This window comes from Neoarius graeffei, chromosome 25 (assembly GCF_027579695.1).
Source record: "Neoarius graeffei isolate fNeoGra1 chromosome 25, fNeoGra1.pri, whole genome shotgun sequence".
NCBI classification, from domain to species: Eukaryota; Metazoa; Chordata; class Actinopteri; order Siluriformes; family Ariidae; genus Neoarius; species Neoarius graeffei.
In genome coordinates this window covers 56,415,561-56,440,407 of record NC_083593.1, presented here as the reverse complement: position 1 = coordinate 56,440,407, position 24,847 = coordinate 56,415,561, and the positions used below count along the sequence as shown (strand labels likewise).

At 41.1% G+C, this 24,847-nt stretch overlaps 1 protein-coding gene across 1 annotated transcript; it reads left to right on the top strand.

Annotated features, from left to right (window-relative positions):
• Positions 1 to 574: 574 nt before the first annotated feature.
• LOC132873261 (chondroitin sulfate proteoglycan 4-like) lies at positions 575 to 24,237 on the top strand. Its single transcript, XM_060908620.1, has 10 exons — positions 575 to 641; positions 4,518 to 4,681; positions 8,548 to 12,033; positions 14,235 to 14,699; positions 14,838 to 15,014; positions 18,771 to 18,969; positions 19,060 to 19,191; positions 19,355 to 19,536; positions 21,348 to 21,525; positions 22,139 to 24,237. Exons 1-10 carry the CDS (start codon positions 575 to 577, stop codon positions 24,235 to 24,237), a joined length of 7,149 nt encoding a protein of 2,382 aa, XP_060764603.1.
• Positions 24,238 to 24,847: the final 610 nt, after the last annotated feature.

Genomic DNA, 24,847 nt, shown 5'->3' with positions numbered 1-24,847 from the left:
TGAAAACAATCATCAGAAGAAAATTAATACAAACATTACACTGTGTATTTAGCAGCGCCCTCATGTGGCTATATTTGAGAATTACACATTAAAGTGTATACACGTTACCTTTATGAAAGGGAAATAATCAGTGTAATAGACTGCGGCTAATTCTAGAGATACAGATTATATTTACATGGAGGATGAATTCAAGTGAAAGCTTTTTAAAAATAAGCTGAAAAGTTTATAACCGAATTTCAACTAAAATATAACTAAAAATAGAATAGGTCTTACATGTATATTATACAGATTCTATAAATTTTGTGACCACATTAACCCAGAGAGAGAGAGAGAGAGAGAGAGAGAGAGAGAGAGAGAGAGAACTGACTTTATAACTCATCAATAGTGGGCGGGACTTTTACGTGCTGACGTCACGGGAGCGCTCAGGTAGGTCCAGGACTCCGCTGAGGTAAAGCTGAGGATGAGGATGTGTGTGTGCGGCTCGCAGAAGAGCATTAATAAACACTATTATTTGTTTATTATTTTTACTTTTCAGAATAAGCCGTTTAGAGCCCGAGCTGGCGGACTATGAGAGATGTGGCGGTGCGTCCTGCTGTGGAAGCTGCTTCTGCTTTTTGTGATGAACAGAACTGCGGCTGGAGGTGAGCTCTTCAGGAAAGTCTGAATCAAGTCTGTTCTCCTGTTCCTCATTCACTCTTCTCTATCCCCCATTCCTCATCCCCTTCTCTCTATCCCCATTCCTCATTCCCTTCTCTCATTCCCTTACTGCTCATTCCCTTCTCTCATTCCCTTAGTCCTCATTCCCTTCTCTCATTCCCTTACCCCTCATTCCCTTCTCTCATTCCCTTCTCTCATTCCCTTAGTCCTCATTCCCTTATTCCTCATTCCCTTCTCTCATTCCCTTAGTCCTCATTCCCTTATTCCTCATTCCCTTCTCTCATTCCCTTACTCCTCATTCCCTTCTCTCATTCCCTTATTCCTCATTCCCTTAGTATTCATTCCCTTATTCCTCATTCCCTTCTCTCATTCCCTTATTCCTTATTCCCTTCTCTCTATCCCCCATTCCTCATCCCCCCATTCTTTACAACCCCATTCCTCATTCCCTTCTCTCATTCCCTTAGTCCTCATTCCCTTAGTCCTCATTCCCTTCTCTCATTCCTTTAGTCCTCATTCCCTTCTCTCATTCCCTTATTCCTCATTCCCTTAGTCCTCATTCCCTTAACCCTCATTCCCTTAGTCCTCATTCCCCTATTCCTCATTCCCTTCTCTCATTCCCCCATTCCTCATTCCCCCATTCTTTATAACCCCCTATTCCTCATTCCTCCTATTCCTCATTCTCTCCTCATTCTCCCCTATTCACTTCTTCTCTATCCCCTATTCCATTTTTCTATTCCCAGTTTCTTATTCCTGATTCCCCCAGTCCCCTTTCCTTGTTTTCCTATTCCCTATCTTTATCTCTTCTTTATTCCCATAGTTCCTGTTTCTCCACCGTCTATAAACTATAAATTGTCCAGTGGCTGTTCTGCAGTATTAACCTTTTCAGTCTAGATTTAGACTTTAATATGTGATTTGTTAAAAACAAACAAACAAAAAACAACAAAACACCCTAAATTCTCTAAATCGTGAATTTACTAAAGCTGAATCAATTTATTTATTTATTTATATTAATCAAATGTACTTTATGTTTTTATAATAACTATATTTAATTTTTAATGATAATTGATTAGCTATTAGGGCGGCACGGTGGTGTAGTGGTTAGTGGTGTCGCCTCACAGCAAGAAGGTCCGGGTTCGAGCCCCGTGGCCGGCGAGGGCCTTTCTGTGTGGAGTTTGCATGTTCTCCCCGTGTCCGCGTGGGTTTCCTCCGGGTGCTCCGGTTTCCCCCACAGTCCAAAGACATGCAGGTTAGGTTAACTGGTGACTCTAAATTGAGCGTAGGTGTGAGTGTGAATGGTTGTCTGTGTCTATGTGTCAGCCCTGTGATGACCTGGCGACTTGTCCAGGGTGAACCCCGCCTTTCGCCCGTAGTCAGCTGGGATAGGCTCCAGCTCGCCTGCGACCCTGTAGAACAGGATAAAGCGGCTACAGATAATGAGATGAGACGAGAATAATAATACACAGATGAATAAAGATTAAATATAATTATAACTATATGTAATTTATATTTTTTGCGATAAAATTTCTAAGTTTCGAAATGTACATCTGCTGCTGTTACAGCTGTTTTTTGGGGGGTGGGGGGTGTAACCAAATTCTAATATTTATTGGACTAATCTAAATGAAGCTGCAGTAAAAGTAAAGTTGTGCTGTTTGAGTAAAATCATCAGTCACAGGGTGGTGTGATGAAGAGGAGTTACTGTGACCATCCTGAAGTTGATTATTTTCCTATAACAGTCTGTCACAAAGTGTCAAAGTTTATTCCTTTTATACCACAGCAATTTACCAATGATTACAATTATTTATTCATTAAAGAATGACAAATCATAGTTTTTGTCCATTTATGAGCTAACATTATTCACTCTGTTACAAAACACTGACACTGGAGACTCCTTCCATAAACGGTAAATAAACGTCTCCTTACATAAAAAAACCCTGTGCTTTTTTTTTTAAGAACGCAGTAACATATCACTGTATAATGTGAGATAATAGAGCGTGTACATTCACACAGCTCATCTCTCGGCTTATCCTCTTCCACAGATAACGGATAATCCGGAGTGACACACTGCTGTAGAAACGCTGCCAGTCCTGTGGTTGGGCTTTTAAAACACACTCAGTGCATTAACATGCATTAATTGAATTCTGATAATGTGTTCATGGCATTTGCACCACTTAGTGTGCGTAATACGCTGTATGGCATCTGTGTGTGTGTGTGTGTGTGTGTGTGTGCGTGTGTGTGTGTATTTCTCAACCAATAAAAATTTATTTCCCGTCCACCATCCTGGGATAAGGACTAATTATCAGTGTTTCATCTGTATATATCTTATTTTCCATCGTCACAGGAATTTCATGCCCTCAGGTGCCGTGTGGAAAGGAACGTGTGGGAGGTCGGCCCCCAAAGCGACAAATCATTGACCTTGTTTTCTTTTTTTTTTTACATCGATATTGAATGTACAGGTCTCAGACGTCAGATCCTTTAGTGAAAACCGGATCATGAACGAGTTGAACATATCATATAAAAGGCATAAACCTCAACATGTGGTGCTGTTTGAGGAAAATAATCAACGATGGGTATGGTGTGGTGAAGCAGACTAACTGTTACTGACCTGAAATTGATTATTTTCCTATAAGAATGTTACTGTCAAAGTGTTTCAGTGCTTTTATACCACAGCAATTTGCCAATGGTTTAAATTAAAAAGTGACACGTCATACTTTTATCCGTTTATAGTTACATTTAATGTTGTGGAATGTCCTTGAAAGACGTGAGTTCTTGTTCTCACTTATGTTACAGCAGCTATAAACAGTTGTTCCTTCACCAGCCGGTCTTTCCCTCTTTCTCGATGTTAAAGGAACAGTCCACCGTACTTCCATAATGAAATATGCTCTTATCTGAATTGAGACGAGCTGCTCCGTACCTCTCCGAGCTTTGCGCGACATCCCAGTCAGTCAGACGCAGTCCGACGCGCTGTCACTCCTGTTAGCAATGTAGCTAGGCTCAGTATGGCCAATGGTATTTTTTGGGGCTGTAGTTAGATGCGACCAAACTCTTCCGCGTTTCTCCTGTTTACATAGGTTTATATGACCAGTGATATGAAACAAGTTCAGTTACACAAATTGAAACGTAGCGATTTTCTATGCTATGGAAAGTGCGCACTATAATGACCGGCGTACTAACACCTTCTGCACGCTTCGGCAGCGCATTGATATCTGAGCTCCGTATCAATGCGCTGCCGAAGCGTGCAGAAGGTGTTAGTACGCCTGTCATTATAGTGCGCACTTTCCATAGCATAGAAAATCGCCACGTTTCAATTTGTGTAACTGAACTTGTTTCATATCACTGGTCATATAAACCTATGTAAACAGGAGAAACGCGGAAGAGTTTGGTCGCATCTAACTACAGCCCCAAAAAATACCATTGGCCATACTGAGCCTAGCTACATTGCTAACAGGAGTGACAGCGCGTCTGACTGCGTCTGACTGACTGGGAGGTCGCGCAAAGCTCGGACAGGTACGGAGCAGCTCGTCTCAATTCAGATAAGAGCATATTTCATTATGGAAGTACGGTGGACTGTTCCTTTAAAAAGACAAAAAACATGCAGCTGGACATGTTACTAAGAAACTACAAAAAAAACAACAACCAAAAAACCTGTAAACTCATCTGTCCTGACATGTCACAACATGTAAAGTTACAGCTTTAACTCTGACACTGGAGACTCCTTCCATAAATGTTAAACATAAACATTGATCCTGTCAGAGCAACTTTTAAAGAAAATTAATCAACACCTTCTGATCAATCACAGTCCAGAACGCTGCATGAATCCCTCACTTCCACCCTGCTGATTAAACCTTACCCTCACCTTACAGCCTCTTTCTACGGAGATGGTTTCGTGCAGCTGAAAACCGTGGAATCTTCCAGAAGAAATTCCCTCCATGTGCGATTTCGGACCTCCAGCGCAGACGGGCTGCTCTTCCTGGCTACCGGGGAGACAGATTTCCTCTGGGTGGCGCTACAGGCAGGACGCATTCAGGTGCATGGTTTAGATGAATGGTACACCTCAGGGTCACGACAAATCACAACAAGCTAGTTTTTATGCCTCCGCCACCGTAAGGTGCAGGAGGCATTATGTTTTCGGGTTTCCGTGCGTCCGTCCCGAAACCTTGTGAACGTGATATCTCAAAGGCTAATGAAAGGAATTTCACCAAACTTTCACCATTTGTGCGCTTTGAGACAAACATGAGCTGATTAGATTTTGAGATCAAAAGGTCTAAGGTCAAGGTCACTGTGAGGTCAAATGTCTATCCAAAAACCTTGTGAACACAATGTCTCCAAGGCAAATGAAAGGAATTTCACCAGGTCAAGATTACTGTGAGGTCAAATGTCCATCCCCAAATCACAACTTAATAAGGCGTGTAGTCTACCGGGCGGAGGCATCCACATCGATGCCGTTGGCGTCGAGTTCTATCTAGTTTCTTAAGACGTAAATGTTAGACAAATGTTAATGTTTTGTAGTAAAGCGAGGATTGTGTACATACGGACAAGATATACAACATTACAGGTGAGAATAAAGCTGAAGAGAGATTAAAAAGGTGCATTTAAGGTTCAAGATTAAAGAATTTATTATGATAATTACAGTAGAGTATCAGCACATTCTTTGTGTTTGGTTTCACAGACGATCAAATAAAAGAAAAAGTCAAATGGTGTATTTAAAGATATTAATTGTGGAAAACAAAACGCAAACTACAGTAATACTATAATTTTCCCAACAGATCTTCTTGTAAGTCTTGTAACTTGTTCAGATCATGTCACATTAACCCTTTATGAATTTTTTTGTCGATAAATTTCAAAAATAAAAGTAAAATTCGTTATTTTTTTAACTTAGAAACAATGGGTTGTGCAAACTTTTGTACTTTTATACATATATTTTATGTACACAAGTTTTTAAGTTTTTAATTCACCACTAGTTTTCTTTGGCTTTTACAAATAAAGATGTTTTCTACATAGAGGATATTACATGGTGGTGCAAAGATATGAAGTTTATCTTTGAGTGGTGAATGTAGAGATCACGAGTGAGTGAAGTGAACGAGTGAAAATATTTTCAACACAAGAAGATAAACTTTATATCTTCGTGCCACTGTGTAATGTTCTTTATATTATATGGACACATGCACAAAAAAAAATGCAAATTAATCCAAAGAATTTTAATTTTGAACCGATTCGCCATTTTGTCAACGCACATCTAGTCAGCGGGAAAACACTGGGAGTGACGTCATCGGAGTGAAATATTGGGAATTATTATACATACAGGACACTTTTTCGATGGAATAAAAATGTGTTCTTTTCCCTTCTAGCGGGTTTCATTCATTTGGTTTGATCGCATGCAATATTGTTAGCATATCGCTTATCCTACATGTATTATGTCACTCTACCCAATGGAGAATGAGCGTTGAATATGGTTTACGATATTGCGAAGGCCCCTGAAAACATGGAAGAAGTGTATAGAGGAAGATCTGAGGGAACTTAACCTCAAAGAAGAGATGGTCTATAACAAACTGAGATGGAGAATGCTCATAGCTCGTCCAACCCCATGAAATATGGGAACAAAAGGACATTAAGCGAAAAAGAAGAAGAAGAAGATATTGCATGATTGTCAAGACAACATGATGTCACACATTGGAGACGTAAAACTTCCGTGCTAGCGAATGACTGTGACAGTTTGTAAACAAGCATGGCCGCCAGGTTTGCTTCGTTAAGTACGGAAGATTTTGAGAGAATTTTGAAAGAGAAAGATGCTTTGAACACCTGAAAGGAATGTGTATGTATTATAATAATAATAATAATAATAATAATAATAATAATAATAATAATAATATTGGCTGGTGTTGAGTGGTCTATCAGATATATTCCATTCAGCTGCTTGTCTTCGACTTGTTCAGTGTCCTGCTAACCGAATGGAATATATCTGATAGACCACTCAACACCTAGCCTGAGAAATCCCATGCTGCTTTGCACAATCGTTCCGATCTGAAAAGACAGCATGGAAACTATGGTCTAAAGGCTCGCCTGAGTTAGGGAGCCAATCAGAGAGTGGGGAGGGGTGGAAAGACGGTGACGCGTACTACTTGACAAACGGAAGCTTGTAGTTTATTTGGGACTGTTTACGGATCACATTTAACATGGCGGCGAGCGATACGAACCAAACTAACCAAACCAGCTTCTCTCATATTTGTCTTGCACAAATGGCAGTAATCGTTCGATGCCATTGTTTTCCTATTTTTGTTTTGCCTTCTCTTTCTCTTTCCTTCTCTTCTTCGCCTCTTCGTCTTCTTCATCGCTCTAACTATGTCACCGGGTACAACTGCCATGATTAGCCATGGGCTACGTATACGCCAAATGATAGACATTCGCAACGTCTAATAAACGGCCGTTGACAATCGTAAACCACACCTCCCCTACGAGAAATTCAATAGGCGGATTCCAGACCATATTTCACTTGTGATATGGTCTGGTGTTAACCAGACTACTCAACACCAGCCAATATTATTTAAATATGTCACTCAGATCCGCAATGGATTTCGTATGAAAAATGCGAGTTTTTCAACATGAGAAGATAAACTTCATATCTTCAAGCCAACGTGTGATTTTCTTTTTATTATATCGACACATTCACAAACAAAAAGTCCCCAAATTTATCAAAACAATTCATCAATTTCCTCACGAGTGACAGATAGAGATTTATGTCACAGTTTTGGTTCTCCATGTCCTGGATGGAGCTCGGATGAAAAATAAGAGTGGTGTATTTCCCAGTAACACACACGTGTCTGTGTGATATATTACTGTAACACACCCTGGAATCAGTCTGTATTGTAATGAACTAACACACAGTACACCATTAAACAATTTAATTAACCCGACAGCATTTATATCTAAACTCTGTAAATCTCTGAGATTTTATCCAGAGATGTTTCCTAAAGCTACAGTAAATACCATCCTGACATAAATGTCTCGTAAATCCTTGATGAGTTATTATTTGTAGCATTCCCAGGAGGGGATCCTGAGGGAAAGTCGACTCGTAAACTGAATCCCTGCTGATGTAATTTTAAAACAAGTCCTCGCTTGTTTTCACTGAGTAGAGATGGCTGACGGGGAAATTATGGTCTGGTGATCTTAGCAAATGTGAAAAGGTAGTTTAGAACATGTAACAGTCCGAGGAGCAGTTAGAGAGCAGATTTTGTGTATTTTGTGATGTTTATTCATAGATGATTATCGTGATATACATTCAGCACAGATTATTATATACAGTATGTGTATAGGCTCTTATGTATTTGCTTATTTAAATCCAGACAGTGAATTTTTTTCTTTGGCTGGACAGTGTAGGAAATCTGGTTAGTGTCATCCATCCATCCATCCATCCATCCATCCATCCATTATCTGTAACCGCTTATCCTGTGCAGGGTCGCAGACAAGCCGGATCCTATCCCAGCTGACTACGGGCGAAAGGCGGGGTACACCCTGGACAAGTCGCCAGGTCATCACAGGGCTGACACATAGACACAGACAACCATTCACACTCACATTCACACCTACGCTCAATTTAGAGTCACCAGTTAACCTAACCTGCATGTCTTTGGACTGTGGGGGAAACCGGAGCACCCGGAGGAAACCCACGCGGACACGGGGAGAACATGCAAACGCCGCACAGAAAGGCCCTCGCCAGCCCGGTTCGTGTTAGTGCTCATTAAATTACAAATAAACTACGATGAAGTAGACAGAGGTGCCATCACTTCTCGTACACATGTTGATTTTATTCAGTGTATTTCCTCACTTCCTCTCTTGAAGTTAATTCCTGGTTTGATTTATTTTATCATCTCACATCTGTATTTGTACCAAATGCAGGTGCAGATTGAACTGGGATCAGGAGAACGCACCCTTCGATCAGAGAAAGTGGCTCTCCTGAACGACCTTACCTGGCACTCTGTTGAACTCCAACACCATGACCACAATGTCATCCTGACTGTCGACAAAAGCTTCCTGAGCAGACTGTGGATGCCCGGGCCTGACCTGGAGCTCAGCATTCAGGACGGACTTTACGTCGGTGGTTTTGAGAATTCAGATAAGCTCTACCTTTTCAATGATATATCTCAAATGGGCTTTCGTGGCTGTCTGGATGAAGTTATATTTAACGAACACAACCTGCTTTCATCCTTAAGGCCTTACTCTGGATATAAAATGGTCCACGAGGTGTCTTTGGGCTGCAGCCCACAGTTTTCAGCCTCTGTGAACGACTCGATCAGTTTCTTCAGTTCCAAAGCATACATGTCCCTGCCAATGTGGGAGGTTCCCCAGGAAGGTATTTTTGAGTGTGAGTTTTATACGTCAGCTGAAGATGGGCTTCTCTTGTACAGCTTTGTGGGGAAGGGGGACTACGTGGCTTTGGCAATACGACACAAGCACCTTGTTGCTGTTGTTAGAGTAGATGGTAGTAAGACAGCTTTAAGCTCCATAACAGTTGTGAGTGAAGAAGGTTGGCACTCGGTGAGGCTCTATGTAGCACCTAGGGTCCTTCAGTTAACCGTTGATGAGGAGATCTTGAATTCTAGCTTTGGAGCTAAAGCCATGCCTCTCCAGCTTGATGGACCCCTCTTCTTGGGTGGGGTGGATGCAAGCACATTTTCAGAAGTACATAGAAATGGTTTGCTCTCTGGAGTATCAAAGCACATCAGTGGTGGCTCCTTTAAAGGCTGTTTTAGAAATATCAGAGTCAATGGTCAAAAAATGGGCCTGCCCAATGCTCTGGTGACCAAAGATATTTCTGTCAGTTGTGAGCCTGTGAAACATGTCAAACCCATCACCACAGCAAATCCAGAGACTTTTCAGCCAGATACTCCTCAATTAGACAAGACAAAGGCTCAGAACTTTTTACTTCTCAAAGATCTGGAGGTCCTTGAGGGTGGACGAGCACCACTTGAGTCAAAGCACATTAAGTTGAACCTGGAATTCCAGAAGCTTGGGATACGGCAGTCCCAGATCATATTCCATATCGAGGAGCAACCAGTCCATGGGCAGCTGAGGCTTGATGTTGATCCTGATCAACAGGAAAATACCTTCAGTATTCTGGATCTATGGCATGGTCGGGTCATGTATGTTCATGGAGGCTCAGAAGATCCTCAGGATTTCTTCATGTTTTCTGTTTTCACCACCAGCACCAATAAAGAGATGCTTGGTTATTTGAAGGGGAGCCACTTGCACAGGTTTAACATCATTGTCACGCCTATTAACGATGCCCCAGAACTCAGCCTTCCAGAGGGAAACATTTTTATTCTCCTAGAGAACTCCAAGCAGCATTTGAGCATAGACATGCTAAGAGCTACTGACCCTGATAGTAACTACACACAACTGGTATTCTCTCTACTCGGGAACCTAATTACAGGCGCTGGATTCCTGGAACTTGCAGATAATCCAGGACAACCTGTGACCTCATTCTCCTACTTAGATTTGGAACAGGGTAAGGTGAGTTTCGTCCACAAAGGCATCAAGAACTCGAGGATGGCCATCAGAGTGAGTGATGGAGAAAAAGTGAGCAATACGGTCGTGTTGAGAATTATGGCTGTCACCTTGGAGTACAAAGTTGTAAATAACACTGGCGTGGATGTGATCCAGGGTGGCGCTTCTCACATTGGTAGTAAACATTTAGCTGTGCAAGTGAACGTGGCCAAGCAAGCGATCAATATCCGGTACGATGTCCTAGACCCACCTGTCTACGGTGAGCTGCAACGGCTACATTCCAGTGGTGAGTGGAAGCAGACTAGTACCTTTACCCAGAAACTTCTAGAAAAGGGTCGACTCAGGTATCTCAGCACCTTCCATGGTCCCCAGTTAAAAAATGTAACTGATGGGTTCAAATGCAAAATCAGCATTGGCTCTGCGTCTACAGACGAGGTTCTGGTTCATATAAGGGTCCGATGGATTCATTACAAAGTCACTAGGAGTAAAATGGAGGTGAAAGATGATCGTAAAGTCACATTGACACCTCAGGAATTTAGAATAGTCTCCAAGAATGTGAAACTGTCCGAGAACAATATTCACATCCGCTTGTTGTCTTTACCAAGGAGAGGCGTCCTGCTTTTCAATGACAAGCCCCTAAAAAAGAACTCTACTTTCAGCCAAATGAACATCGCTGATCATAAGGTGCAGTATAAACTGTTTGAAAAGCCAAACAAAGACCTGAGGGACATGTTCAGCTTCCAGGTGTTTTCGGAATACTCCTATTCCGGGAGACATGACTTCAGGATCAGCGTCAAAGCCGATGTTCACAGCATAGTTCTGAGAAATCATGGATTTTCTGTCTTGGAAGGTGAGAGTAAGATCATAACCAAGGACAATCTTTTCTCTGAGGCTTTGGGCTCTGGAGCTGTACGTTACACCATCAGAAGCAGCCCTCAACATGGGAAACTAATCCAAATCAACAACTCCAGCAACAATATCATGGAGTTCACGAACCAGGACATTCTGGAGGAACGCATCTTGTACGTTCATGATGATAGTGAAACAACACATGATGCATTTACGTTCCGTGCTTCGGCATCATCTCTGAAAGATGCTGAAGACATTTTCAACATCTCCATTCAGTTAGTGAATGATCAAAAACCTGTTCGTGTTGTAGATAAAGTCTTCCACGTTGCACGGGAAAGTCAGAGGCTCCTGACGTTGGAGGATCTCTGCTACCATGACCCTGATTCGGACTATGATGACGGACAGCTGCTTTATACCAGACGGGGAATCTTGGTGGGCGAGCTAGTCTTGGTGAATGATACCTCGCACAAGCTTTATCAGTTCCATCAAAGAGATCTGGAGGAAAAGAGAGTTCTGTTTGTCCATAGAGGTGCGAGCTTTGGACGCTTTGTACTTTTTGTATCTGATGGAAAGCATTATACTTCAACGCTGCTGGAAGTCAGCGCCCAGGATCCTTATTTAAAGGTCGCCAACAACACTGGCTTACTAGTCCAAAAGGGACAGGAAGTAATTTTACGATCAGTCAACTTCAGTGTCATGACCAACACCGATGTCCGAAGTGATGAGGATGTCCTTTTTGAGATATTTCATCCTCCGAGTCATGGCATTCTACTTTGTGAAGCGATTGAGGCTGATGCTTTCACGCAGTATGACTTGAAAGCGGGTCATGTAGTCTATCGCCATGACGATAGCAGGAACCTTATGGACTCCTTTAGCCTCACAGCTACGATAAACGGGATGCACTTGGATGTGACTGTAGCAGTGAAGGTGTACCTCGAGAGCCACCAGAAACCTCCGCAAGTCATACGCAACCACACTGTCGTGGTGGAAGAAGGAAAACCTGTTCAAATTCACAAAAAGGAGCTGGAGGTTTGTATCACATGGTTCATAATCATGATTTATATGTTAAAATGAGTTGGATTTTGATTCGTACATGCTAGTTCATTTCATTTTGACAATTGTGAGCATTTTTCAAAACAACTAACTGGTCTCGTTCTAGCGAATCCTGGTCAATTATCTCAAATCTGATTGGTCAGAAGGTGTTGATTAGTTTTTGATAACATCAGCTCTGACTGGTCTAATTAATATGTTATCGTTTCGATAGTAACAGCTCGTTCACAGGAGTTTGTATGGCGGCTGATCCACATAAACCAACTGATATGGTTATGTTTTCTGTAAGAATATGTTTATTTAAGATGAACATTTATGGAAGGAGTCTCCGTTGTCAGCACTTTGTAACAGTCAGTGGTAAAGGTTATCTGACATCTTCAGGACAGAGGAGTTTTTTGCTTTGTGGTTTCTCTGTAACTTGACAAGCTGCATTTTTTTTTACTTCATTACAGAGAAAGAAGACAAGCTGATGAGTGAATGACGGTTTATAGCTGCTATAACATAAGTGAGAACAGGAACTAACTTGCTTCATAAGAGTAATTGTAACAACAAGACCGTCAATGATGGCGAAGTTCATATGCACCCTAGGCACCTCTACCTTCATGCCAGAAAGAATCAAAATCGGTGAAGAATTGAGGGAGAAGAAGCGATTTTAGTGAAATGTGGACGACGCCAAACGGACAATGGATGATAGACGACGGACAACACATGATGGCATAAACTCATTACCTGTTGGCCGGTTGAGCTAATAAAAGGATAAAATGTATGACACACCAATGTATAAAACATTTCAAAAAGATCTGCTATAGGAAAGCAATCAATTTTGGGGTATCACACCACCTCATTGTTGATTATTAGCTCATCCGGCCGACAGGTGATGAGTTCATGTCATCATGTGTTGTCTGGCGTCCATCCGGCGGCGTCCACATTTCACAAAAATTGCTTCTTCTCTCTCAATTCTTCACTGATTTTTATTCTTTTTGGCAGGAAGGTAGGTCTGCCTGGGGTGCATATAGCTTCTACCCAAATTTGCATAATTGCAATTATTAATGGAGATAATGGAGTAATTAATCAATCCCTAATGAGCAGTTTCCACACAAATCGCTTCTTCTCTCTCAATTCTTCACCGATTTTGATTCTTTCTGGTATGAAGGTAGGGGTACCTGGGGTGCATATAGCTTCTACCCAGATTTGCTTCATTACAATTATCAATGAAGTTATGGACTAATTAAGCCTTAATGAGCAGTTCAACAAAAATTGCGGTCAGTTCCTCACTGTTTTGGATTCTTTCTGGTAAATAGGTCGGTATTCCTGGGGTGGATATCGCTTCTGTATATAGCTTGTATATAGTGTGTATAGCTCGCAACATTTATTGCGCAAGGTGGCCCACTTTAGATCGTTCCTTCTGGACTAGACGGGGCCGGAGTGAGCTACGCCATCATTGATGGTCTCGGTTTCCTATAACAGCAAAACACAGAGTGTTTTATTCCTTATTTGTATCAACTCAGTGACCAATAGAAAGCAAATTCTTTATTTCTTCAAAAAATTATCAATTGACCTTCTTACCTGATAGCTCGTATTTACAGTGTTGTATGTTTTCTCAAATAAAAGTGAAATAATGTAACATTACATAACATTAGCTTAGGCTATGGTCACACTACAGCTCATGGTGCTTTGCAGTGGGTTTTCGATGAAAATGAGGTGTTTGGTAGCGATGCTCCCCCGAGCTTTGGGACGTATCCCCAAACCCGTCTGCGAGTATTTGCTGCTTGGTTTGCTGATGGAAATATCGCCACTAAATTTCAGTGCATGCACTGAATTTTTTCGCAACATTTTTGGCCACTCATGGGGTGGAGACCCACCGAAAAACAACTTGTGAAGTTTGGAGAACATTCTTCATGCATCGCATGATTGGTGGCGATGCTACCAATTTTTTTACTGCCAAGTATTCGCAAACCCATCATGAGCTGTAGTGTGACCAGGGCCTAAACACCGTGAGAGCCAATAATAAGTGTCATTCAAAACACACACCTGACCAACTCAAAAAATTTAGCTCTGGTCCAGAATTTAGCAAATGGACGAGAATAAATGTTTCATTGTGTTATTTTTGGGACATCTGATAAATTCATGAAATTTTTTGGGTGTATGTTTGGTCATTTTTGGTATGCGTTTTACTCCAGGTAGTTCATGAGGATTATACACCAGATGAGATCATGTACACCATGAAAACACCTCCATCGCATGGCTTCCTGAGGCGTCGTCACATAGATGGAGAGAACCGTTACGATGGAACGGTTGAAAAGTTCTCACAGTGGGACATTAATGCTGGCCACATCCAGTACGTCCAGGAGAAACCTGGACACACCAACGACTCTTTCTCACTGGACGTCACTAACGGGGTTTTAACAGTCAGCGATCTGGTGGTGTTTGTGGAGATCATTCCTTTCTTCCTTCCACTCAAAGTGTCAAATATAACCTTGAAGGAAGGATCTTCAAAAGCTCTAACTCAAGACATAATCAAGGTCCCGGGCCGACACTTTGCAGAACTTCACATCCAGTACCATGTGATCGAAGGCCCACATCATGGCTGTATCAAGCACTCCAGGATCCCTGGGATTCCGATCCTGTTTTTCACTAGGGTGCAGGTCAGTTTCTTTGTTTAATAGTAAGTTTGATAGTAAATCTATATTTATACTTATCATCCATTTGCTTATTTAAGAAATCAAAATAAATTATTTCACTCTGATGCATATTTATAAGATATTTATTTATTCACTGCACAGGTTGAACACGAGTTCATATCGTACGTCCATGACGGCAGCGAGACGACGGCAGATAATTTCACGCTGGTCGCCAATGACACAGACGTCCATAAGCAGAGCATGCCTTGTGTCATACACGTGAATGTCACGCCTGTTAACGACGAGGCTCCAGTTATAATCATCAACAAGATGCTGAGGGTGAGAGGAGTGTCATCAACCACTGGCACACTGAGATATTATTAATGTAGCATCATTCCAGGAATATCTACTTGGAATATCTGTTGCTACGTGCTATTTATGATGCTCCCCCGTTTTTGCAGCTGACTGAATTGTAATAGTGTGCTCCAATAACATATATACAGCACCTTGCGTAAGTATTCACCCTCTGAAACTTTTCTACATTTTGTCATGTTATGAACTGAAATGGGCGGCACGGTGGTGTAGTGGTTAGCGCTGTCGCCTCACAGCAAAATTGTGATCTCAATTTTCGTGTGACTTTCTTTCACTGTGGTATGGGTGTTGGTTTGAGCCAGATGGAGCGTGAAGGTTTGAGTATTTCAGAAACTGCTGATCTCCTGGGGTTTTCACACACAACAGTCTCTAGAGTTTACACAGAATGGTGCAAAAAACAAAAAACATTTTTTGAGTGAGTGAGCGACAGTTCTGTGGGTGGAAACAAACGCCTTGTTGATAAGAGAGGGTCAGAGGGAAATGGACAGATTGAGGAGTTTGAGCTGCCAGGAAGGATATAGTAACTCATATAATCACTCTTTACAACCGTGGTGAGTAGGAAAGCATCTCAGCAACAGCAGAAGAACACATTGGGTTCCACTCCTGCAGCCAAGAACAGGGATCTTAGAATCAACAACACGTTCCTATTAAAGTGTCCAGTGAGTGTCTTAGAAGACTTTAATTGTATTGACTGAGGGGGTGTGAATATTTTTTCAGCCAACCCATTTTTTCTTGTTTGTTTAATTAACCACAATAAAAAATATTTAATCCCTTCAAATGTTAGACTTATAGTGTAGATTAAGTGGTAAAAATCTGGTTGCGTCCATTTCACTTCCATGTTGTGACATGACAAAATGTGAAAAAGTTCAGGGGGGGCGGGGTGAATACTTATGCACAACGGTGTAGTTTATCATGTGCGAATGATAGAGAGGGAATGACGCGGTTTGGTCACATTATCTAGCTAAATTCTTTGCATTCCACACTTTATCCCTCTCCACACATGAGGATTCGCTGGGTTTGTTTGTAATGGGGCCCTGCATGATTCTGTCTGTCTGTCTGTCTGTCTGTCTGTCTGTCTGTCTGTCTGTCATATACGTTATATCTGGAGCTTGGTGTGATGTACAGTATTGTGCAAAAGTCTGAGGCACGTGTAAAGGAACACTGTCGACCAAAAATGGCTAAAAAAAATGAAATTAAATGTTTCAACATTAAAAAAATACTATAAACAGTAATCAGTAAGCTATAATAAATGAAACAAAGTCAGTATTTGGTGTGAGACGACACTTTGCTTTAAAAAAAAAAAAATTAGTAGTCTCAGGTCCAGTGAGTTCAGTTTTATGCGGAAATGATCTGTAGGTTTTACTGAGCATCTTCCAGAACCAGCCACAGTTCTTCTGGACACTTTGACTGTCACACTCACTTCTTCATTTTACACCAAAACCATACAAATGTATGATGATGTTCATGGACAAATGTATAATCGTGTGGACGGTTTTCCCAACAAACTTGAACAACGTCATACTTGTATGACGTTGTATGATGTTGTTCAAATTTTTAGAATCATGTTTCTACTTTCCAACAAATGTTCACAACATCTTACAACATTTTGGGTCATCCACCAATCAGATTGTTAATTCGGGTCATGTGATCTACACTGCCTGTCATGTGACATACAAAATGTATGATCGTGTGGATAGAAATCCACAACATGATCATACAAACTTGAACATCATCATACATTTGTATGATAATGTTTTGGACAAATGTATGATCGTGTAGACGGGGCTTAACATTTAATTTTGTGCTGAAAAAAGAACGGTTTGGAACTCTAAAATATTTTTGCAATGTTCTGACTCAATAATGTAGAAGTCATAAAATAGAAATCTATAACAAAGGTTGTATGGAAAAAAAATAGGGGGCCAAGACTTTTGCACAGTACTGTACCTGCAGTAGGACATCTCACTCAATGATCCATGACTCCATCCTATGAATAATTTAATTTGCTTTCTTTCATAGTATTTAGACTGATCTTTCTGTTGCATTTGTCCCAAGTATTAATTCTATAATAATATAAAATCTCAGATGTAGAAAAAATTGAAGAATCGCTGAACTTTCAGAACTTTAATCCTCAGTTTCTCCACCAGGAGGCTCAAAACCTCTGGCTTGACATTTCTACTGCTCGGATTTGGATCTGAAATTTATAAATCAGATTTTTTTTCTGCTTTATTTTAAAATTGAATTAAAAAATTATATGTATAAAGTGTATATAAGGCTTTAAAACTGAACTGAATGTGAATGTTAGACTTTAAATATCCAGATTAGTGACACAGAATGTTTCATTTGTTCTATACATATAAAGGTAGATATTTTTATATTAATGTAAAATTAAGATGTAAATTTATACAGCGCTATAGCCGAGCACTAAAAAACATGAATTCAGTTATGACCATTTTAACCAGTTAGCAGGCAAGGAAAGTTTTGGCACCCGTTCAAATGTGCTGTGCTCACAGATGGGATTTTTGTTGTTATGTTATATTTGTAATTCAATTTAAATCTATTTAAAAATCTTCTTTTATTTATTTTTTAGATTTTCTTTCTTTCTTTCTATCTATTTGACCTTTAAATCTTGATATACAATTTGAAAATGAAAAATATAAATTATCATTTAAATTCACATCTTTGCTGCAGAAATATAGTTCCATGTACACACACACACACACACGACTAACATATAAAAATAAGTGTAAAAAATAAAATAATTTGTTAATAGTGCTGGATAAATCAAATTGCAGGTGTAACACGGTCTTCTGGCAGTATCTTACAGCATCTTGTGTTTTAGCTGAAATTTATTTCCGATCTTTTGTGAAAATGTTCAAGCTGACCTTTAGGACACTCGCTTCTGTAGACAAAAGCTTTCCCTATTTTTACACAACATTCAAACTTGCAGACCTTAACTACGTCACGACAGACGTTTCTTTGCATTTCCACCTCGATCATTGTACAGAGGAAAACGTGCTAATCCTGCTGCAACGTAGCAAATAAGTCCTCACACTTCTTCCTCTTCTTCACTCAACTTTGACTTTTTAAAAAAACTCTCAATCATGAATTTATATCACAATTTTTAACCTCATGATTGCGAGTTATTTTCACGCGACTATGACTTGTGTCATGTCACCAACAGCAAATCACTGTTGTCTCTGTTCATGTTGTCTAACAAGCTAGCTCATATTCGACTAGCTTTTATATTATTACAATATTGTATTAAAAGCAAGCTATAGCAAGCTCATTAACAATAACTTAATTATGTCTGTAATTCAAATGATTAGCTCGCAAATAAGCTAACTAGTATGTATATTGTGCAGTTAAAACAGGAACGACATACGTACTTTAGCTAACATTTTTAAGCTAACTATTATATTGTTTCATTAAAACAGTCAGCACATCTTCTAGCTAACATTAAGATAAGTATTTGTTGGCAAGTTAGCTAATGTAACAAACAGTATTCAAGTGCTAGCATGCTGGATAACATTATCATTATATTGTGTGATTAAAACTGCTAGCGAGGTTCACAAGCAGTTCTTTAGCATGACAGATTGTTGGATATTGTGTGATTGAAGGGAACTAGCAGGTGGGAATTCCCAAGAAATAGTTTTGTACATGCTCAGAAAAAATAAAATAAAATCCAGCACTTTTGAAAGCGAAATTACTTTTTTGCCCTGTCAGGTGTGGGTGGACTCTGTGACCGAAATCACCAGTGATGACCTCAGCGCTTCCGACCGCGACTCCGCCCCCGAGAGCCTGGAGTTCATCATCATGCCCCCCAGTAATGGACACCTTGCCCTGAAGAGCGCCCCCTCCAGACCAATCCTGAACTTCACCCAGGCTGAGATCCAGCGCCGTCAGCTGGTGTTCGTACACAGCGGTGAGAGCTGACAAGATCACTTCAATCTTTAGATCTTGAGCAAGGACATGACCTTAAATTTGGACACAATTTTTTTTTCCTTCTCCAAAGGTGCCATGGTTGGTGGATTTCATTTCCAGGTGAACGACGGAGTCAATTTTGCACCGAGGCAAATTTTCAGCGTCACCGCCCGATCCCTGGCGCTCAGCCTGGAGAGGAACCGGGAACTGAAAGTGTTTCCAGGTTATTTTACTGAAAAAAATGTCATCTTTGATTACATGCTTTTAGATTCACTTTCATGGTTGTACGAATATATTTCTTTTAAATCAGTTGTGAAATAAAGCTTCATTTTTCTTCTTTCATTCCTACTTTTATTAAGTTGGTCGTTGTTGTTGTTTTATTTCAGGTTGCTCAAAAGTAATTTCCATCGAAGATTTGTTCATTGCCACTAATGACTATGATGATGTTTGGGAGAATCGCACCATTGTCTATTCCGTGACCTCACCTCCAAGAATCGGCAGGCTGATCAGGGCCCAAGGCAACGATTCCACAGAGACCGAGCTGATATTTATGTTCACTCAAAACATGGTGTGGTTTATATTATATTCTTGGCTAGCAAATATAATGACATGAAGTTTAATGTCATGCCAGATCATGGCTCTATCATCTCATCTCATCTCATCTCATTATCTCTAGCCGCTTTATCCTTCTACAGGGTCGCAGGCAAGCTGGAGCCTATCCCAGCTGACTACGGGCGAAAGGCGGGGTACACCCTGGACAAGTCGCCAGGTCATCACAGGGCTGACACATAGACACAGACAACCATTCACACTCACATTCACACCTACGGTCAATTTAGAGTCACCAGTTAACCTAACCTGCATGTCTTTGGACTGTGGGGGAAACCGGAGCACCCGGAGGAAACCCACGCGGACACGGGGAGAACATGCAAACTCCGCACAGAAAGGCCCTCGCCGGCCATGGGGCTCGAACCCGGACCTTCTTGCTGTGAGGCGACAGCGCTAACCACTGTGCCGCCCAATAATTGGTTATGGTTTTAAAAAAAAAATGAAGACTTTAACTTAATAAACACTTGAATCTGGTGATTTATAGCACTGATACATTTTCTCTAACAGCAGCTCTGACAGCAGTGCAGCTGCAAAACTAACTGTAACTGGCGTACGTACGTAATCGTTAATGTGGCGTAAGTTTTCTGCAAGGATTCGTTTAGTCAACGTTTATTGAAGGAGTCTCCAGAGTCAGCTGTTTAAGTTTCTCGACTTCTTCAATCAGAACAGAGGCATTTACATTTTATGGTTTCTTGCTAACATGACAAGTTGTGTTTTTGTTTGCATTATTAGAAAAATAAATGATATGTTGTTCTTAAATTGAAAGAAATTATTACGGCTAGCAAATTGAGTAATATTAGCTTCAAGATTTTGAATGCAAAGTTGAATTCTGGGTAAAATGTTCTAGCAGTTGGAGTTTCAAGATGTTTCACTGCTGCACGCACACACTGAGTATCCTGTGTGTAAATGTTTTGCCGAGATAAAAAGCATCCCGTGTTTTACAATTCCGGAGATTGCCAAAGCAAGCGAGCAACAATATAAAAAATATGACCACCGTGGGGCGTCTGTTTGACCTGCTTTTAACCAAAACAAGTCAGTGTGGGCAACCATGGAGGACTCGGCTCTCCCTCCAGCGGAAAAGAAAAGGAAAGCCTGCTGAGTGAATGTAGCTGCAAGATAGAGTGAGATTAGATGACGTCATTTTTCTAGATAGGTTACTAAATTGTTCTAGCTAGCGCTTAGCTATCTTAGCCTTCGAATGCATGCGCTTGACTCCACGGTAGTGAGTATGGAGTTACACACCGAATGCTTTGATCTTACAGAGAAAGAAACGAGAACACGAAAGCAGGAACAGAGAAAAGATATCAATATTTGTTTTTTGTTTCATGGATCTGTTAGCGAATGTCAACCACAAATTACATCCCTACGACTCAAAACTCTCCGAGGTCGATGCAGAGTCACAATGTTTTCGCCATCTTGGTGTGACGCAGTTCCATAGTTATGATAATTAGTTAAAGCTCCTTATAGGGCTGTACAGTTTACCTCAAGAGGAAGGAAAACAGTCCCAAAATGGAGAAAAGCGACCCTCAGGATATCAAAACGATCATATCTCATCCACATGATATTGTTCTTGTGAGACAGAGGAAAATGCCATGTACAATAAAAAATTTTTAAATTTCAGATGACTTTGCAGTCAACACCTTTTGGCATTCGTAGTAACTGGGTAGTTACTGAATAATAATTAGCGTTTATAAATGTAAAGATGCTCACAAAAGTTTTAAATCTGTGTTAAATTATATTCTTGATGTTGTTTTTTTCCGTATGGCACAGTTAAAGGACGGTTTGGTCGTATATGAACACACTGAGCCAATAGCATGGACAGCGACAGACTCCTTCATCTTTACTGCATCTTGTCCTCCTGCTTCCTTTCCACCTCACACTTTTAACATCCACATATCCTACGATAACACAAGTCCAGAACACAGGAGCGTCCTACTCGCCAACACAGGTACTCTGATTTCAGGTTAGCATAGCATTAGCTAACTAGCTGGCATGTAGTATCAGTAGCTAACACTATTCAAGTTCCCAGGTAGAAAGTTAGCTGCTCGTGTATCTTGGGCTTAAATATTAAGCTACATTATTATGGGAAAAAATTATTATTATGTTTGACTTTGAGATTTTGTTTCAAAGTGACCTGACGGTGGTGTACATGGAAATATCCCATCCATAGAGTCAAAAGTCAAACAGGCATAGTCAGGACTAATGTCATTACAACTGACTATACAGTACAGCGTTGATCAGGAAGTAAACGTGCACAAAAGAACAGTGCAAATCAGTATCTATTCATAGACATGATTAGCGACAGAGACCTTATTACGAAATAAAATGTCAGGCATGTAACATAGACGTGAATAGAATACAATGCGGAGTCAAAAAGAAAATGGATAAAGATTATTTAATCAATGCAATAAGGATCAGGACACAAAGAAATAAACAAACAGCAAACGTAAATATCGAGGAAATGGTCTGTCTTCAGTTAAACTTAAAACATACAATGCAAAAAAATTATATACTCTCCATCATCTTAATGAATTTAAATTTGTATTTATTTTGAATATCAGGTGCTGTCGTGGTCGAAGGCAGTTGGACTGTGATCAATAAGTCAAAACTGGATGCCTCAAATCTTTTGGGAAAGCTACCTGAAGAAGAACGAGACTCCTACGAAATCTGGTACCGAGTCACCACGCTACCACGCTTTGGGACAATTGTTGTAGGTGAACGTAATCTGACCCACGAGAAACCCGACTTCTCCCAGGTCATCCTCAACAAATATGGCATCACGTATATGCACGATGACTCAGAGACCTTCTTTGACAGTTTCAGTTTTGATGCATGGTTAAATCTTAAAAGGAAACCTGCTCAGCCACCCCATGAGAAAGACCTTATGGTCTCAGAGTCTTTTAATATCACTGTAACACCTGTGAATGATCTGCCTCCCTTACTCAAAACTCAAACTCCCAGTCTCGTGGTGGTCAAAGGAGACACTGTAGCCTTAGGTCCTGAAAACCTTCATGTGGAAGACCTGGACACTTTACCTGAGGACATCCAGTACACTGTGGTCAGCAAACCTACCAATGGATTCCTGGCCCTGGATGGTAGGCTAAATGAATCTACCATGACGTTTACCCAGGCTGATGTGAACAAGGGAAGGGTGCATTTTGTTCAAGAAGGGCATCCAACCTCAGGAACATTCTACTTCAGTGTAACTGATGGCTTCCATCGTCCACCCTACAAGCTCTTCAACCTTGAAGTTCACAATGTCACAGTCAGTGTTGTAAATAATACTGGATTGACTCTGGTGCAAGGGCAGACTACAGGGATCCTGACATGTCAGCACTTGGCTGTAGTGACCAACAAGAAAAACACAACCATAAAGTATTACATTACAACAACACCAAGTCATGGCAGGCTTGTGATTAAGGAAGAACAAATCGCACACTTTGACCAGGAGAAACTTTGTCTGGGGAAGGTTTTGTATCAAATGACAGACGTGTCCTCTTCTCGAGACAGCTTTCAGTTCACTGTTGTCACCTCTGAGAGCAACCTGACCAATCAAGTGTTTAATATCACAGTGAAGCCGCTGATCCACCTCGGAAAACAAGTCCGTATCCCTGATGGTGTTCCCGTTAAGATAAGAAAGGATGTTTTAGATGCCACCGAGCTGGCATCCATCAGTGGCAGTGACCCGATATTTGAAATTCTTGTTCCTCCAAAATATGGCAAGCTAGTAAAGGTAACAGTGAACCTAGGAGGTGCATCAGAGTCTATAGAATCCTTTACCTTTAGAGATGTTGAACAAGGCAGAATTGCCATTCAGGAGCACCTTAATGTTCCAGCTATACATGGTAACACAACAGCTGTTGTGCATAACAAAACTGCATCTGCACTTGAAGACTCATTTGTGTTCCTTTTGAAAGCAGAAAATGTTCAGCCTGCCAGAGGAGAGTTTGTTTTCATGGTTGTACCCTATGACACAATGAGAAGAAAACATGTTTCAGGAGCTCCAGTTCATCCAACCATACATCCTGCTCTTAACAGAACAAGCAATGTTGTTTCACACATGAACGAGCCATCACACATGCACCCAACCAAAAGGCCACGTTGGGTACCACCAAAGACCAAGACACAAAACCGTTCAGGGAACCATACACGAGGAAAAGTGACAGTTTCTAACGCACCCAAGACCACATCAGGCAGACACAACGATCCTCTCAGGACAACACCAATCAGGGTAGAGTCTTTGCCAAGACCTGCATCTGATCCACTGCTTATTATTCTACCCTTCCTAGCTTGCCTGTTTCTTATCATCATCCTAGTTGGTTTAATCCTGGTTTTCAGGCACAGGAAAGAGAAGCGGGCTCAAGCTTCCATGATCCAAGACCTGCCAGGGAACCCTGTGGAAGACATTGGGTCTCCAAGCCCTTATCTGGGACAGCCTGAGAGAAGTCTAACCATTCCCTCTGTTGTAGTGACCCCACTTATGCCGAGGTGTCCTAGAAGCCCTGTTTTAGAGGCAGCACATAATGGGGCTTTGGTACCAGCAATAGCACTCCCTGACTCTCCAATGCTTGTCGGTCCATGGACTCCCATGGATCCTGAGGGAACACCACAGTCCTCTCCTGGTACACCAACTCTGAGACAAAATCAATACTGGGTTTAAAACATTGTCTTCTTCCATGGAATCATCTGGCACATTGGATGGGATGTTATTCCACCCAGTGGGAATTTAGAGTAACCAGTCCACTTACCACCATATTTTAGGGTAGTGGAAAGAATTCCATGAAGAGAAAATGTAAAACTCTCTTGTCTATGGACTCCTTTGGAACCTGCGTGAATTCTGCAGTCCTGTTCTGGTACACCTACTTCAGGAGTACACCATGGATGGGAAACCAGTCCACCTGGAGGCAATTTAGGGTAGCCAGTTCATCATGTTTAGAGGACAGAGGCAGCATGGTTAACTCCAGCATTCATTCATTCATCTTTAGGCATCACTTTATTCTGGTCAGTGTTGAGTTGGAGCTTGGGAACACTAGGGCAAGGCAGGAATATACCCTGGGTAGGATACAGAAGCAAGGCAGGAATACACCCTGAATGGGATGCTTGTCCACCGAGAGGCAATTTAGTCAAGCCAACCCACTTCCCACCATGTTTTGGAGAGGTGTGAAGAAACCAGAGTACCTGGAGAAAACTCTGAATGTGCACCTTTGAAAGGACAGTAACTGGAGCTCAGGATCAGACCTTGTGCCCTGGACTTATGAGGCAGTAAAATA

Excerpts from the sequence above, each read along its gene's own strand:
- LOC132873261 (XM_060908620.1), top strand. The coding sequence starts at position 575 with ATGTGGCGGTGCGTCCTGCTGTGGAAGCTGCTTCTGCTTTTTGTGATG. Across the intron at positions 18,970-19,059 it reads GCTGGTGTTCGTACACAGCG|GTGCCATGGTTGGTGGATTT; the intron begins GTGAGAGCTGAC and ends CCTTCTCCAAAG. Across the intron at positions 19,192-19,354 it reads GGAACTGAAAGTGTTTCCAG|GTTGCTCAAAAGTAATTTCC; the intron begins GTTATTTTACTG and ends GTTTTATTTCAG.